The sequence below is a fragment of the Phycodurus eques genome, chromosome 8 (genome assembly GCF_024500275.1).
Source record: "Phycodurus eques isolate BA_2022a chromosome 8, UOR_Pequ_1.1, whole genome shotgun sequence".
NCBI lineage: Eukaryota > Metazoa > Chordata > Actinopteri > Syngnathiformes > Syngnathidae > Phycodurus > Phycodurus eques.
Genome location: NC_084532.1, coordinates 5733001 through 5749247, shown reverse-complemented (window position 1 = coordinate 5749247; position 16247 = coordinate 5733001). Strand labels below are relative to the sequence as shown.

General features: G+C 39.1%; 1 protein-coding gene across 3 annotated transcripts in view; it reads right to left on the bottom strand.

Annotated features, from left to right (window-relative positions):
* hps3 (HPS3 biogenesis of lysosomal organelles complex 2 subunit 1) overlaps window positions 1-16247 on the bottom strand; it is a 39724-nt gene that overhangs the window by 16059 nt on the left and 7418 nt on the right. The window contains exons 4-15 of one of the 3 annotated variants that reach the window (XM_061684389.1): window positions 16169-16247; window positions 15959-16032; window positions 11763-11975; window positions 10811-10862; window positions 8956-9038; window positions 8175-8298; window positions 6127-6277; window positions 5953-6035; window positions 5658-5829; window positions 5092-5173; window positions 3233-3390; window positions 2942-3043 (exon numbers count right to left, since the gene is read on the bottom strand). The exon at window positions 16169-16247 is cut by the window's right edge and continues 15 nt beyond it. In XM_061684389.1, the coding sequence (XP_061540373.1) occupies window positions 2942-3043; window positions 3233-3390; window positions 5092-5173; window positions 5658-5829; window positions 5953-6035; window positions 6127-6277; window positions 8175-8298; window positions 8956-9038; window positions 10811-10862; window positions 11763-11975; window positions 15959-16032; window positions 16169-16247 (1373 nt within the window). The remainder of the gene's footprint in view (window positions 1-2941; window positions 3044-3232; window positions 3391-5091; window positions 5174-5657; window positions 5830-5952; window positions 6036-6126; window positions 6278-8174; window positions 8299-8955; window positions 9039-10810; window positions 10863-11762; window positions 11976-15958; window positions 16033-16168) is intronic. The other 2 variants (XM_061684387.1, XM_061684388.1) reach the window with 2 other exon arrangements.

Below are 16247 nucleotides of genomic sequence, written 5' to 3'. Positions count from 1 at the left end.
CACCCTATCAGAGACAGAAGGCGTGACTTCCAAGGTGTCAATAATTTGCCGTGCACTCGTGCACACTCATAGCCAGTCACCCGCACACCCCAAGCTGACCTGTTCGCTTGGGCTTCAGGAGTTTTTTTTGGAATATTCACCTCAGGAAAATAAGAAAAATGCATTGTCTTCATTTGCAAACAACTGGGTATAAGATTAGCAAATAGAAGCAAAGTGACGACACCTCTGACAGCTGAGAGCATTCAGAATTTATTTTTTCTTATTTTTGTGGGGAGTTCAAAAAAAGCTTCAGACAAGCGGCGAGTTCTACCGGGACGACCGAGCCGTTTGTATCTTTAAGGCCAGTCTATTAGGGAATTGTATGCGAGGAGGACCGCACGGTTTGTCTTCTCTGTGGTGATGGTTTTGTACACGAAACATCCTGACAGCTCAAATCCCCTATTTCTGAGCGTTTTGCCCTTTAGGTAGCTTTGACGGTTTTCACCATGGAACATTTGGGAGAGTACCGCAAGCACAAAATGAAGTTTGAAGTCATGGAATTGGAAGTGGTATTTGAAGAGAAAAACAGACATATTACTCAGTTACAGATAATAAATTGATCACTCCAATAATTTTGGGGAAGCCAGCAACCACATAAAAGACATGCTTTGTTTGATTTAACTTAACCCCAGTGTATGGCAACTCCATGTACATGTTTCCATCCTGTGTAACATTGTGTTTAAAACTTGGGAAAGCACTACTGCTTGGGGAGAGGCTAGAACTAATTCTCATAGTGCATTGAAGTGACCACAGTCGCACAGAAATGCAGTTCAACGACGTTTTGAAATATATGACATGACTCCTTCGAGTTACTGGTTCCAAGTGAGCCTATAGATCATTTCGAAGTAGAGCTGCACGATATTTTGTTTTAGCATCGTCTGTCATCACAATGTACGTGTGCAATAGTCACATCGCAGGGTCTGCTGTGTTGTTGCTGTACTGTAATATACAGTGAATCAACAGTAAGAAATGTGACCAGCAGAGGGACCTGTTTGACGGTGCTCAAAAGATTAAAAGATTGTAGACCTGCTGGATTTCCTATTTAGCTATTCAGAAATAAACTAGGCAAACACATGTCAGCTGCGTGAGTGTGCGAGGTGCATTCAGGGACATTGCGAAAATGGGAGTGAATATGTTCTTTGGTAATGCAGTATATAATTGTAAAAATAGATTACTCGGAAAATTATTGAATGCTTTAGTTAAAACACTAGGATCACACTGTGATTATATGGAATTAATTTTGTTTTGGAATATAAGAATAGATAAATTATTTTGTTAATATAGTTATCAATGTCTTTTCACCGTTGTTCCTGTCATCATGTTGCGTGTTTTTGTTTACACATTAAGGACAAAAGTCCTGTTTTTGTTTATAAAAAAAAAACAAGCAACACATTTTTCCTCATGTTTTTTAGATTGTAGGGTGAACGCTGCAGCTGGCTACTAGTGTTAACTGAATAGGTGGCAACAATGGGGAAATGAAATGCAGTATTTTGAGGGTAGTAGTCTGTCTGCAACATTTTTGAAAAAAACATAAAACAAACTATGAACTATTGCGTTTTTGGACCAGTGAACTTAGTTAAAAATTTTGAATTATGACCAATGAAGTGAACTAGTTCATTTTTGGAACGATAAACGGAACATTGAACTACTTTGCGTAGAAAATGAACTTTCCCAACACTGATCTTGTATTATTTTATATCGCAATATATATTGCAAGTTAAAATAAATAAATAAATTGCAACGTATCCCCCCCCCCCCCCCCCCAATATCGGTTATATAATAAGTAGTTCCCTTAGTTAATCCATCCATCCATTATCTTTACCGCTTATCCTCACTAGGTTTGCGCCCTGCTGGAGCCTATCCACAGCTATCTTCGGACGGGAGGCCGGGTATACCCTGAATCGGTTACCAGTCAATCGCAGGACTCCCTTAGTTAATTTAAAATCCTATACTGTTTATTGCATGTTTTATATGCTATTTGCATATCTGTTGTTGACCAATACTGGCCACTCATGCCAGAGTAGCATCTGCTCCATTTGCACACTGATTGAGGAGTATCTGCAACATTTGCACAATCAATATTGTCTCAGATTATCGCAATACTCGCTTGAAGTCTCGACGCCCTTTGCACAATGGTCATTGCACCGGACTATTGCAATATCAGTCTTTCCAACTGCTCTAAGTGCTAGAGGACTCTGCATCTTTTTGCACAATTGTCCCCAAAAATAAAATACATAAATAAATAAATAATAAAAAATCTACTGGCATTACCAGATAACTAGCAACCCTTTATTGGTCAGTGACTGTTTTTTGTCAATGTCTTTATGTCTCAAAAGTGTTCTCTGTCAATTGACTGTCTATTGTCGTACTAGAGCGGCTCCAACTAACGGAGACAAATTCCTTGTGTTTTTTGGACATACTTGGCAAATAAAGATGATTCTGATTATTTGATCCAAAGCACCAATTATGAGAACAAAACTATGATCCAAATTACATTTGTCACATACAAAAGATCTGAAGTAATTTATATTTGGATGCAATTCAAATAAATTGTCATAAAACACAACAAGAATTTTAAAATAATTTAAAGTTCTATGCAGAGCCACAAACAGTTAGTCCTGGATTTACTGTGCTGCTCTGTCACAATAACATTAGAATTGTGCTGATCAGTATTGATATTTCAAATATTAAAAATTAACTCTTGTCATTTTGTGACTTTTTGTGAGCTGCAATTCCATCTTGGCGTGAAACTGGTGTTACAATCATGTTGCTGGCCCCAATTCTGTCAGTTCATTATCCCTTAAAGCAGGGTTTGTCCAATCAGTAGTGAGCTGTGTGCAGCCTTTTAAGGTCTTGGCATTGCAGCTCAGCCTGGAAGAGACAGCAAGTGGTGTAATCTTACAGGAAGCGACGTGATAGCAGGCTCTCCAGAGCTGCCGTGGCTGTGGGATCGATTCCCACCGCCAGGAAAATGCCAGTCAGCATGATGTGTTCTTTCAACATGCTAAAATGTGCAACACACATGTAGTAAATTGTTTAATACTGTATATACCTAAACTTGTCCATTGTTCTGCACCTAAATAGATGACCATGTAACTGCATTAGCAGTTTGAAGTAAACCTCAAAACTGCTCATGTACTGTATAACTGTGCATTGATCTTTTTGTACAGTGTTTTGCTTTCAAGCGACATACAGGCCTCTGCGCTGTACACTGCGTTCAGTCTCCTCCGGTGTCTCAGTGTCAGCGGTAGAGAATAGGATGATGTGACGGCCGTACACACACATAGAGCGAAGGCCAATAAACAGCTGCATCCTGAGGGCACACACTTCAAGCCCGCAGGGTGGACAAGCCTGGAAACACAAATTACACGCACGCATGGCCATGCGGACAGTTAACGTAGTCCTTCTTATTGAAGTTTTGAAAATAAACACCACTTAGCTAGGCTACACACAGGAAAACTATAGTACTCCTCTTGCTTATTGTCTAATGTGCTTTTTTTTTTTTTTTTTTTTTACATTTAAATGTGCCTTTCCACTGTTATAAATAGCAGATTAGGCACACACTTGTCAAGTGTTGGCATAATGTAACGAATGGTGAGTTTGATGGATGCTATGACATTGCCTAAAATTGTTGATCGGTTACAGGTCCAGAAAACTATTAATATAATTGACCATATGTACCACAAATATTCACCAGATGGAGCCAGAATAGATGTCCGACAGGCCATGACGTATGTCTTTCACACAGACATGCCAATACAGTCTTATTATCACTTGCTTGCTCAGTGCGTTTAGCAAACATATATGATGGGTAACAGCTTTTGGGAGCATATCATGTATATATTTTTTTTCATGGTAACCAAGGGTTAGGACCCGCAACCTTTTGTGGCCACACTATGATATGTGAGTTAGGTGCCGAAGTAAAGAACCTCTTCATTGTATAAGTGAGAGTTTGCTATTAAATGCTGGTATTAAATGCTAAAGGATGTTTGATGACATAATGAGTACTTTATTTTTCGGACTATGAGACGCACTTAAAATCCTTACATTTTCTCAAAAATCGACGGTGCGTCTTATAATCCGGTGCACTTTATGTATGAATTCTGGTTGTGTTTACTGACCTCGAACCGATTTTATGTGGTACACGGCGCTCAATAATCTGTCAAAATGTTTTAGGATGGACTTTGGTAAACTACGAAGCCGTATTTCCGGAGCACTACGGCTCCCGTAGTAAGGAGCCTCTCGGAGTAATACTTAACTGTGCTTCAACATAATATTATGGTTTGTGTATAAATCACTTATGTGACTGTTTTGTTCTGCTTAATCCACTTTATAATCCGGTGCGCTTTATGTATGAAAATAGACCCATTCATTGATGGTGCGCCTTATAATCCGGTGCGCCTTGTAGTCCTAAAAATACGGTATGTTATACACACACGTACTGTTTTAGAAAAGATTAATCATTTGGGCTGTCCTCCGGAGCAGAAAAGTGGAGAAGGTTGAGTGAAAACGACTTAAAACTGAATGTCGTCTCCATAGCAACACAGGAAACGCGCTGTGTGCTGAAATAGAAGCATAGGGAAATAGGTAAAAAGTCCCTTGTCCTTGGAAGGAAATGCATATTTTGACAGTTATCCTCGCTAGAGTTTACCTTTTAAGGACCTAAAAAAGCATTAGCCAGTCCAGCTAGTAATCGGCCAGTCCTACATAAGCTGAATACTTCTGTTTTTTAACGCTCTTTGTCTCCGGGGCATGGCCGAACTTAAGCGACGCTTCATAGGCGGCTGTTAGAACCAAGGTGAATCTTTCTCGACCCCGGCTTTAAGCCTTTAAACGGAGAGCCGATCAGGACTCCCTTAGTACCTACGGTGCAGGGGAACCTGGGTTAAGCGAGATCTGACACACATTACACAAAGGTTCATGATTATATTACATAATATTATTTATATAATATGTTTTGATCTCTAATCTTGTGATTGTAATAACCAAAACATCTTTTTCACTCTAGGTTTTAATGGTACCAGGAAGGTTTTCTTTTCATGAGACTCATACCCTCATTGTAGTATCGATGTAGGGGTCCTCAAATCTGGCTGCAACTGCTGCACAACGCACTGTGAAGCACTGCAGCGCACTCCTAAAATACGGTCAGACAGAAACACACATGCGATTTAACAATGAATAATCATACCACAATATGATATAACGTAATTCCATTAGATTAACTTCATTACTATGCAGAATATGTATGTTAATGAAAAATTAGCATCTAGGGAGAAATGCAAACAAGTACAGTATTATCCTCAGAAGGTGTTCTAGAGTGATTTACAAAGCTTTACGACGGTACAGATTTCAAGGTTACGAACGACATCTATTTAGTAACTAAGCACTGGTAGCACAAAACAGAATGCTTACTTACCGCTGTACTTAATGTTTTATATTTGATTGTTTAATATTTATGGCCTATAAATGTTTTTCATAAAAATATTTACTGTAATTATGACTTAACAACTGTGTTAGCGTAGGTTTGTGGTAGTCTATTGTGCATTCCGACCTAGGGTTATGTAAATTGAGGACCCCCTATACTACAATGTTTAAGTATATTAAATAATAAGACTAACTTGGTAATGACATGTAGCAGGTAGTCTGTCAGCACTGCTTCCAAGACCTTCTCTGGATATTGATATGTTGAGAGAAGCTCAACTCCACCTTTCAGACTGTACAGGTAGCCAGTGGTGGGAAGGGAGAAGAAGCAGAACACACAAGTTGGTTCTTCAACCCGAGACTGGCACCCTGCATGGACAAGGACACAAATAGAGTATAACACTTATGAACATTGTAACAGCTTATCTGGGTTTTGAAACACATCTCATCAGTCACTGAACTTATTGATACTCTTGAGTCCGTTCAACTCACTTGTAAATAATGGTTGGAGTTTCAGGGAGTGAAGGTGTGTCTCTTCTACACTGCAGCCCTGAAAGTAATCTGGAGTGAAACGCCTACAGGCAACATAAATAAACCAGAAAAAAAAAATCTTCAATATTACTTGAAAGAAAATCTAAAATGTATTGTGAACACACGCACGCACACCTGAACAGGACATAGGAGACAGTGTTTTGTCCTCTATCCTCCAGCCCTGTTTTCTCGATGCTGACAGAGATATCGCAATTTTTAGCTCGTTCACCGAGCAACTCCTGGTGTCTTGGAAGGAGCAGGAAGTCAGCCTGGTCCTCAGCTTGATCTGTGCACAAACACATCCACATGCACAAATATTGATTTTAACAACCACGGTGGACGACTGGTTAGCACATCCGCCTCACAGTTCTGGGGACTGGGGTTCAAATCCCGGCCCCGCCTGTATGGAGTTTGCATGGTCACCCCATGCCTGGGTGGGTTTTCTCCGGGCACTCCGGTTTCCTCCCACATCCCAAAAACATATGGGTAGGTTGACTGGAGACTCTATATTGCCCGCAGGTGTGAATGCGAGTGCGACTGGTTGTTTGTTTCGTGTGCCCTGCGATTGGCTGGCGACCGGTTCAGGGTGTACCCCGCTCCTGCCCGAAGATAGCTGGGATAGGTTTCAGCACGCCTGCAACCCTAGTGAGGATAAGCGGTAAAGGAAATGGATGGATGGATGGATGGATGGATGGACAACCTATTGTTTATTGGGGGATAGGGGAGGCAGAGCTCTGACTATTACAATACGTTTATTATTATACTTTTCTTTTGCACTGCTTAGAACAGAGGTCACCAAGCGTGTTGAAATTCAGAGCTACTTCTTGATTAATGTTAAAGGCTACCAGTTTGATACACACTTCTGAACTAAAATTACTTAAGCTTTACCTTTAATTACGTTAGTATTAATAATAAATGATATTCATCTATGTGAAGACACTGACAATGATTTAACAAGGTATGAAACAAATATCAATACGCAACACTTTTATAAATCTCTGCAAGTGTTGACATTTTCAAATAATCAGTTCAACAATATTGCTAGAAAATCACAATGTCCCATCACTGTTGATCTATTTTTTGAACAGGCCCCCATGATACTCATTTGGTCCTACCTGGTCCTGCAGTCACCATCTTGGTGGCCTCTAGGTTAAAACTAGCCTGGCTAATACTGGGTTTTAGTTAAGCTGGTGATGCGGCGGGTGGGGTGTGGGGTCTCACCGTTCAATTATGGTAATAAACTGTTATCCAAAATACCTTAATATACAGTTAAAATAAATTACGAACACTCACTTTTAAAATACAATAAAGTTAAAATAAGCCCTTGTGAGGAGAAGCGGCTCAGAAAATGGATGGATATATATATATATATATATATATATATATATATATATATATATATACATACACACACACACATATATATACACATATACATATATATATACACACATATACATATACATACATATATATATATATATATATATATATATATATATATACGCACACACACACACACACACACACACACACGAAATATTACTTTTATATAACCTTTGCCGATTTTATTGTTCCATAACTCTTAGACAGTACAGTACTATGTGTACTCGCAAATGTGCTCAAGATTGATTGATGAAGATTTTGACTCCTCGTTTTGACTCCCTGGAATTCTCTCTCTCTCACTCATTCTCTACATGCACCTATTCCCATAAAGATACGTTTGAGAGCAGCTGGATGGATTTGTGTGAGAATGCTGTGGGAATGAGAGAGGTGTATTCCCCCCTTTCTTTTCTGTCTCTCTCATTTCTATATAAAAAAGGTGATTTTTTTGTTTTTTTTGCTTGCGCTACAGTAAGGGTTTAAACTACTTGTACCCCTTTTTCTCTCTTTGCAAAGATCTCTTTCTTGTAATTAAAAAAGACAAGATTTCTTCCTGAATTATTCTGTCAGAAAAGGCTTTAACAAAGCACACACACCCTTCAATTAGTTTTGACAAGTGTGCTGTAATTCGTTATCCTTTTCTTTTGTCCGAAGAAGTTCTCTCTCTGCTTGTTGGTTCAGCAACAGCAGCAAGCTTTAAGGAAATTATTTGAAAACATTTAAAAATTCCAAGCCTTACTTCTCATACAAAATGTACAGTTTATTAAAGGTAACCCATAGACATCTTCATATATAATCACCATCTTTTGGTGCCTCGGATGACTCCTCCAGTTCCAGGTCTTTTGGCTCATACTTAGCATCCAGTTTCAGGACCAGCACCTCCAGGTCAGCTTGCACAGCTACATATCCTGCACAGAGTGCCACCTTGAGGGGTGCATGAAATATGTACAGTAAATAAACAAAGAGAGATGTAGCTCAAACAGACCAATAGGATTGTATGGCTTTTAAATCAAATAAATGTAAGACTGATAGACAGTAGAGATGCGTATGAAGGTATGAACATGTCATATCACCATTATCGTGACCAAACTGATCAGGGTTATAATTTTTATCACAATACTACAATATTGCTAAATGCAAACAATATATGACAGTTACATGCAGCTAAAACAAAAAACTAATTGTTTTTTGAATAAATAGAAATATCAAATCAGCATCCCAATGAATATTTTACACATTGTAAATAGCAGCAACTAAAATATATTTTCATGCATGAAAGAGCCCGCAACATTTACTTAAAGATGAAAATTATTTAAAATATAAAATATGTGTTTACCCCCTTAAGTGCTACTTTTTCCTACATTCTTTGTATATAGCATAATTTTCTTGAAGTCATTTTGTAATCTGCAGTCTAGTAAGCCCACCCTTATGCCCAAATCCTCTTTTTTAGGTATACAGGCCGATTTAAATTGTATCGGGGTTCATCAGTAAACTGTGTAATCTCAAGGTCACAGTATTAATATTTATTTAAATTAATAGATAATCAAATAAATTTAATACTGAAAGCAGGGGCAAAGGTACCTGTTTAGGGTTAGTTCCCGGAAGATGCAGGATGACAGAGCGTTCAAAGTCCATAAAGGAACAGTTTTGGTTTGAAGTGTTCTCTAGAAGGAAAACAAGAGTGTGTGGAAAAAGATGCAAGAATGAACTCAGTGACAGATATTGACTCAGAAGTACAACCCCAATTAAGTTGAGATGTGTTAAACATAAATAAAAAATAATAATAATCCAATAATTTGCAAATCCTGTTCAACCTATATTTAATTGAAGACACGGCAAAGACAAGATATTTAATGTTCAAACTGATAAACTTTATTGTTTTTAGCAAATAATCATTAACTTAGAATTTTATGGCTGCAACACGTTCCGAAAAAGCTGGGACAGGTGGCAAAAAAGACTGAGAAAGTTGAGAAATACTCATCAAACACCTATTTGGAACATCCCACAGGTGAACAGGCTAATTGGGAACAGGTGGGTGCCATGATTGGGTATAAAAGGAGCTTCCCTGAATTGCTCAGTCATTCACAAGCAAAGACGGAGCGGGGTTCACCTCTTTGTGAACAAGTGCGTGAGAAAATAGTCGAACACTTTAAGGACAATGTTCCTCAACGTACAATTGCAAGGAATTTAGGGATTTCATCATCTACGGTCCATATCATCACCAAAAGGTGCAGAGAATCTGGAGACATCACTGCATGTAAGCGGCAAGGCCGAAAACCAACATTGAATGCCCGTGACCTTCGATCCCTCAGGCGGCACTGCATCAAAAACCGACATCAATGTGGAAAGGATATCACCACATGGGCTCAGGGACACTTCAGAAAACCAATGTCAGTAATACAGTTCGGCACTACATCCATAAGTGCAACTTGAAACTCTACTATGCAAAGCAAAAGCCATTAATTAACAACACCCAGAAACGCCGCCGGCTTCTCTGGGCCCGAGCTCATCTAAGTTGGACTGATGCCAAGTGGAAATGTGTTCTGTGGTCAAACGAGTCCACATTTCAAACAGTTTTTGGAAATTGTACACATCGTGTCCTCCGGACCATAGAGGAAAAGAACCATCCGGACTGTTATTGCAAAGTACAAAAGCCAGCATCTGTGATGGTATGGGGCTGTGTTATTGGGGTATATGGGTAACTTGCACATCTGTGAAGGGACCATTAATGCAGAAAGATACATACAGGTTTTGGAGAAACATATGCTGCCATCCAAGCAATGTCTTTTTCATGGACGCCCCTGCTTATTTCAGCAAGACAATGCCAAACCACATTCTGCACGTGTTACAACAGCGTGGCTTCGTAGTAAAAGAGTGCAGGTACTCGACTGACCTGCCTGCAGTCCAGACCTGTCTCCCATTGAAAATGTGTGACGCATTATGGAGCGTAAAACCCGACAACGGAGACCCCGGACTGTTGAACAGCTGAAGCTGTACATCAAGCAAGAATGGGAAAGAATTCCACCTACAAAGCTTCAACAATTGCTGTCCTCAGTTCCCAAACGTTTATTTAATGTTAAAAGAATAGGTGATGTAACACAGTGGTAAACATGACCCTGTCTCAGCTCAGAATGTGTTGCAGCCATAAAATTCTAAGTTAATGATTATTTGCTAAAAACAATAAAGTTTATCAGTTTGAGCATTAAATATCTTGTCTTTGTATTCTATTAAATATAGGTTGAACATGATTTGGAAATCATTGTATTCTGTTTTTATTTATGTTTAACACAACGTCCCAACTTCATTGGCATTGGGGTTGTAGACTATCAAACAATTAATTGTGTCATGGTTGGGGAATAAAAGCTTTCAAAACCTTTATAATGAATGCTAACCATTACTGTGAATCCAAAACCATTTTTACACATATGAGCATTACCTGGACTCTGACTGGAGCTCTGCTGGGTTTTTGAAGGGTGTTGTATGTTCTGCTGGGTTTGAAAATCAAAAACCAAACATTTAAAACAAAGGCAAAGTTAGGAATAAAGAACCACATTTGATATTCAATTATGAATCAATTTCATGAGAAAATAAGTCCTGAAAACGTTTTTTTCATGGTGGGTGACTCTCTATATACACCATTTATCTTTCAGCAAATCATTATTGTGTTGTGGCTAAATTGTATTTCAAAGGTGTATGTAGATAACAACAAGAGAGGAAAAGCTCATGGTGTGGCCACAATCATCCCCAGACCTCAACAATTTTTGGAAGTTATGGAGCACCCTTAGATGGAAGTTTTATGAGGGTAGATGGCAGTATATAACTTAAAACACAATTCTGGGAGTAAATTCCTGCATCCTCAATTGAGATACAGGCAGAAACTATCCATGGACTTAAAATTCAAGCAGATGAGATTGTTGCTAAAATGATAGCAAAGAGCCTCATAGGTTAACACGTAACTTGATCAGTTTTTTCTTGTGTGTGTGTGTGGGGGGGGGGGGGTCGAAATGGCATTTTCTTATATATATATATATATATATATATATATATATATATATATATCCATCCATCCATCCATTTTCTGAGCCGCTTCTCCTCACTAGGATCTATGAAAGAAATACAACCATTTTTTAAAAGGTTCATCATAACCCATGTTTTTTATTTTTGTTTTTAATACTAGCGTACATAATTTGGAAAACTATTTTGAATAATTTTGCAAAAGAATTGAGGTGGTTTTGGTCAATAAACCCTGACAATATAAGCCAATTTAATTGTTCATGAAACGTTTCATTCACAGTCAATCGGACTGACTATTTAGGAAAATAAGCAGCATACATCTTATAATGTAGAACAGTGTAAAGGAATGAGTACTGGAGCAGCTCTGTACATACCACGTTTTGATGGTTCGGTCTTCTCAAAGTAAACAGAACCAGAGTCTTGTCACACCCGACCAGGAGGTCACCTGTAACTGAACAACACGCAACAGCAACAGGATGGTCCGATAAAGGAATCTCAATGATCTCCATCTGTACTCCGCCCCGTTGAGACGCCCCTCGAAGCAGGTGGCCCAACAAGCGTACACCAACACGAGCCTTTTCCTCAGCCTGTAGAAGTAACACAGAATAAACACCTGCAGCATAACTATTTTTGTGTTGTGTACATTGTGTACACAAATGATAACTTTGGAGCCATTTCTTAATTTCAGACTAATGGCTAGATCGATTTCTTAAAGCCAAACAGATGATTAGTTCTTTAAGTTTCTCTGCATTACATTTGGAAATAATTTCACTATTAAACATAGCTGAAATGTCTTAGCACATGGTTGCTTAACAGATACATTACTTAGGTTAAAATCATTTTTGCCAACTGACACATTTTAGTCACTGTAGTAAATATCCAAGAGTAGATATATATGCTTGTACATGGTTGACTGCTTGGTTCCAGTGGATATAAAAAGTCCCCTCCAAGAGTATTGGAATGGCAAGGTTAATTCCTTTGTTTTTGTTGTATACTTCAGACATTTGGGTTTCAGATCAAAAGATGAAAATGAGACAAAATTTCTGAATTCCAGCTTTTACTTTATGGTATTTACATCTAGATGTGTTAAACAACTCAGGACAGAGCACCTTTTGTTTGAAGCCACCCACTTTTGAAGCGAGAAAAAGCATTGGAATACACTGATGGGTGTTTCTAATGGCTCAGGTACTGCCTTTTAGATTGATTGCTTAAACATTAGATAGTGCTTGTTTTTGACTTTGGGTTTCACCTGTGAAAACTGCATTTGTTGTTAGGCAAACATGAAGACGAGAGAGCTGTCTATCGGAGAAAAGCAAACAATTTTGAAGCTGAGAGGAGAGAACATCGATCAGTGCTATTGCAAAAACACTGGGCATAGTCAATACAACAATTTGGAATGTCCTGAAAAAGAAAGAAATGACTGGTGTACTGAGCAAAAGACATCGAACAGGTCGGACAAGGGTATCAACAGCAGTTGATGACAGAAACATTCTGAGAGCTGTGAAGAAAGACCTAAAGACAACAGTCAGTGACATCACTGTCAACTTCCACAGGGCAGGGGTGAAGGTATCACAATCCACTGCTCGAAGAGGACTTCGAGAGAAGAAATATACAGGCCATAGCACAAAATGCAAACCACTCATCAGCAAAAAGAATCAGAAGGCCAGATTGGATTTTGCAAAGAAGCACAGAGATGAGCCACAGAGATGAGCATCGGCGACGACACGTTAGGGATAATCGAACGTCACCCTAACCTTAGCCTGCTAGATATTGACAATTCCAAGCTTTCTGGGAAAAGGGGCAACAAAAATTTATTCACAGGATATTTTTTGTCGGTAACCCCCTACCCACCATTGAGGACTTGCACGCTGCCAGAACTAAGACAAGGGCGTGCAAAATCCTCTCGGACCGTCTGCACCCCGGTCACCAGCTCTTCCAGCTCCTTCCCTCAGGTAGGCGCTACCGATCAACGCTAACTAGAACTAGTAGACATTCCAACAGCTTCTTCCCTCTTGCGATCAACTTCTTAAACACCTAACCTATAATTCCATTACAACAAGCTGGCAATTTTTTGACTTGAGTTCGTTGTCACATTTCTGTGGGGCCAATTATTTATTACTTGTGCACTCACTGTAGTTGTCTCGCCATGCTGCACTATTTGCATATACTGGCCACTCATGCCAGAGTAGCATCTGCTCCATTTGCACACTGATTGAGGAGTATCTGTAACATTTGCACAACCGACATTGTCCCAGATGATCGCACTACTTGTCACTTTAAACCGCATACACTCCTTGAAGTCTCAGCGCCCTTTGCACAATGGTCATTGCACCGGACTATTGCAATATTAGTCGTTCGAACTGCTCTAAGTGCTAGAGGACTCTGCATCTTTTTGCACAATTGTTTTTTGTCAATGTCTTTATGTCCCCAAAGTGTTCTGTAAATTGACTGTTTGTTGTACTAGAGCGGCTCCAACTACCGGAGACAAATTCCTTGTGTGTTTTGGACATACTTGGCAAATAAAGATGATTCTGATTCTGATTCTGATTTTTTTACGCTTTCATTGTCAAAATAAGCAAAAACGTCCAGGCAGACATTTTGAGGCTTAGGTGTTAAAGGGTAATATCACTTATTTTTTAGTCTTTATTTATTGTATGAATGTTGTTCTGTTATGTACTGTACAGTTCCGGCTGCCTGCATAATTTCTGCGGCCTCTTGGCTTTTGAAAAAGAGACTTTATCAATCAATACGTACGGAGCTCCCCTGGTTAAATAAAGGATAACATAAAAAATAAGGTCTGTGAGACCTTCACCTGTAAATCCAATGACTCTTAAAATGGGTTCGCTGAAGTTAACTACTCCCTGAATAGTTAATAGAGAAACAAAAAAGGAAAATAATAACAATAACAACAATACTGATTGAAAAGCAAAACATATATATAAAATGAATAATAAATATGGGCGGGCCTTATTTTTCATAATTTCAGAAGTATTAAACAGACATGCAAACACCAAAGGTATGAAAAAGGTGACCCAAAAAAAAAAAAAAAAAAAAAAAAAAAAACCCTGGGCAACCCTTCAGAGAATTTATTTGATTTTAACATAAATTAAGCAATCAGGAAGTACAATAAGGCAAAATAAATGTTCTTCACGCAGAAAAACATTTATTTACACTGCTCAAGTACATGTTCATGTACAAATATAAGATAATTAAATTTGCCTCATTTCTTAGCTTTTTTTGTTTTGGCCTCCAATTTGAGCCAGGCCCATCTCCACCTGCACCTGATGCCTGCTTTAAGCTGTGCCACATGAATCCTCCTCTTTAAGCACTCTCATTCTGGAAAAGAATTGACTAAAATCATTGTCTGTTTCACTTCATTTTTCACTATTACCAAACTTCAAAGTCTAATCCAAAATGCATCTCCCATGAAAATAATAAGTACAATTTCTTCAGTTTTTATTTGACTTTACACCAATCTGATCGGCCTCATCGGTATCTGCCGATAATTAGCATCTTATGCTGATCGGCCGATCGGCTTTCATGTCATAACTCGCCGACCCGATCAATGACGTCATCAATCGGCTCCAAAAAAGACATTTACTCAGCGTCTCATATGAATCCAAAAGGTAGTTTATGTTTAGCCTTGTTCCATGTCTTGTGGCGAAGTATGGTAACTATCTGGCAGCCAATAATGTTTTTTGTCAGTGAAAAAAAATGTCAGTGTGGGACAGCGTGGGGGGTGTGGGGGGCGGAATAAAAAAAAATAAAAAGGAAAAGCCAAACGGGCGCAAACTCTGGACAAACTCTGTTATCATCCATTATTTCTGTTATGTTGATGTTGTAATGTTGATTTGACCTAAACTTATGTCAGTGGCCAATCCTTGAATGCCCTCTAGAGGTCATTGATGTTTTAGCTGACCACATTTCTTTTTTCCCCCTATCCTTTCCCGATCCACTGGTCACGTATTCTTTCGTCACTTGGAAAGCCCCCCGCCCCCCCTCCCCCAAAAAACTTTTGCCACTGCCTGAACCATTTGTACAGCCAAATGCCACACAATAAACCATTGTGACATCTTTAAAGGACGGACGGGAACAACAGCATGGAACAATAGCAAACAACGCCGAATGAACAGGATGTTTGCTTTGTGTGACGTCACAGCGCCGGAAAGAGACGGCGCTGTGACATCACAGCAAAAAGCAGAAGGCGCATTCTGCATCATATTTATCGATTTAATTGCTGCATATCTGCTATATAATCACTTCAAAATGGCAGTGGTGGTTTGTAAAAGGGTTCTAGAGTTATCAAGAAAAATGTTAAAATCTTTGTCCTCTGACCTTTAAAGGTGGCAGACCATGTGAGTGGATAGACAATCTCAGTGCGGCAGCGCCAAATTGTAACAACACAATTTTCAAAATTAAGAACAGCTCACTCATAGGCATGCTTAGAAATAGGCAGCAAACAAAATAGTTACTTGGTTGTTTAATGTCAAACTGGCTTGTTGGGCAGGCACTCCAGTGACCCAACTATTTGTATAGAAGCAATTAAAAAGTTAATTTTTCATAAAGTCACCTGGTAACGCCAGTTGGTATAGGCTCTCAGGTAGGTGTCACTGTTCTTTTCCTCAACGATGACCAGGTAGTCTCCTACATGTGATTGGGACAAGAAAAGAACCCAGGAAGTTAAATGTTTTCTACCTTGCTCCCAAACATTTACATTATTAACCAAATGATCCTGTACATGTGAGATATCGACAGTGGAGGGAGAAAGAATATTTTATACCGATGTCACTGTGCACGATGCTCCTCACAGTGCCCATGGTAGCGAAGCGACAGATAAGAGGGCAGCCTTCCTGCTCCAG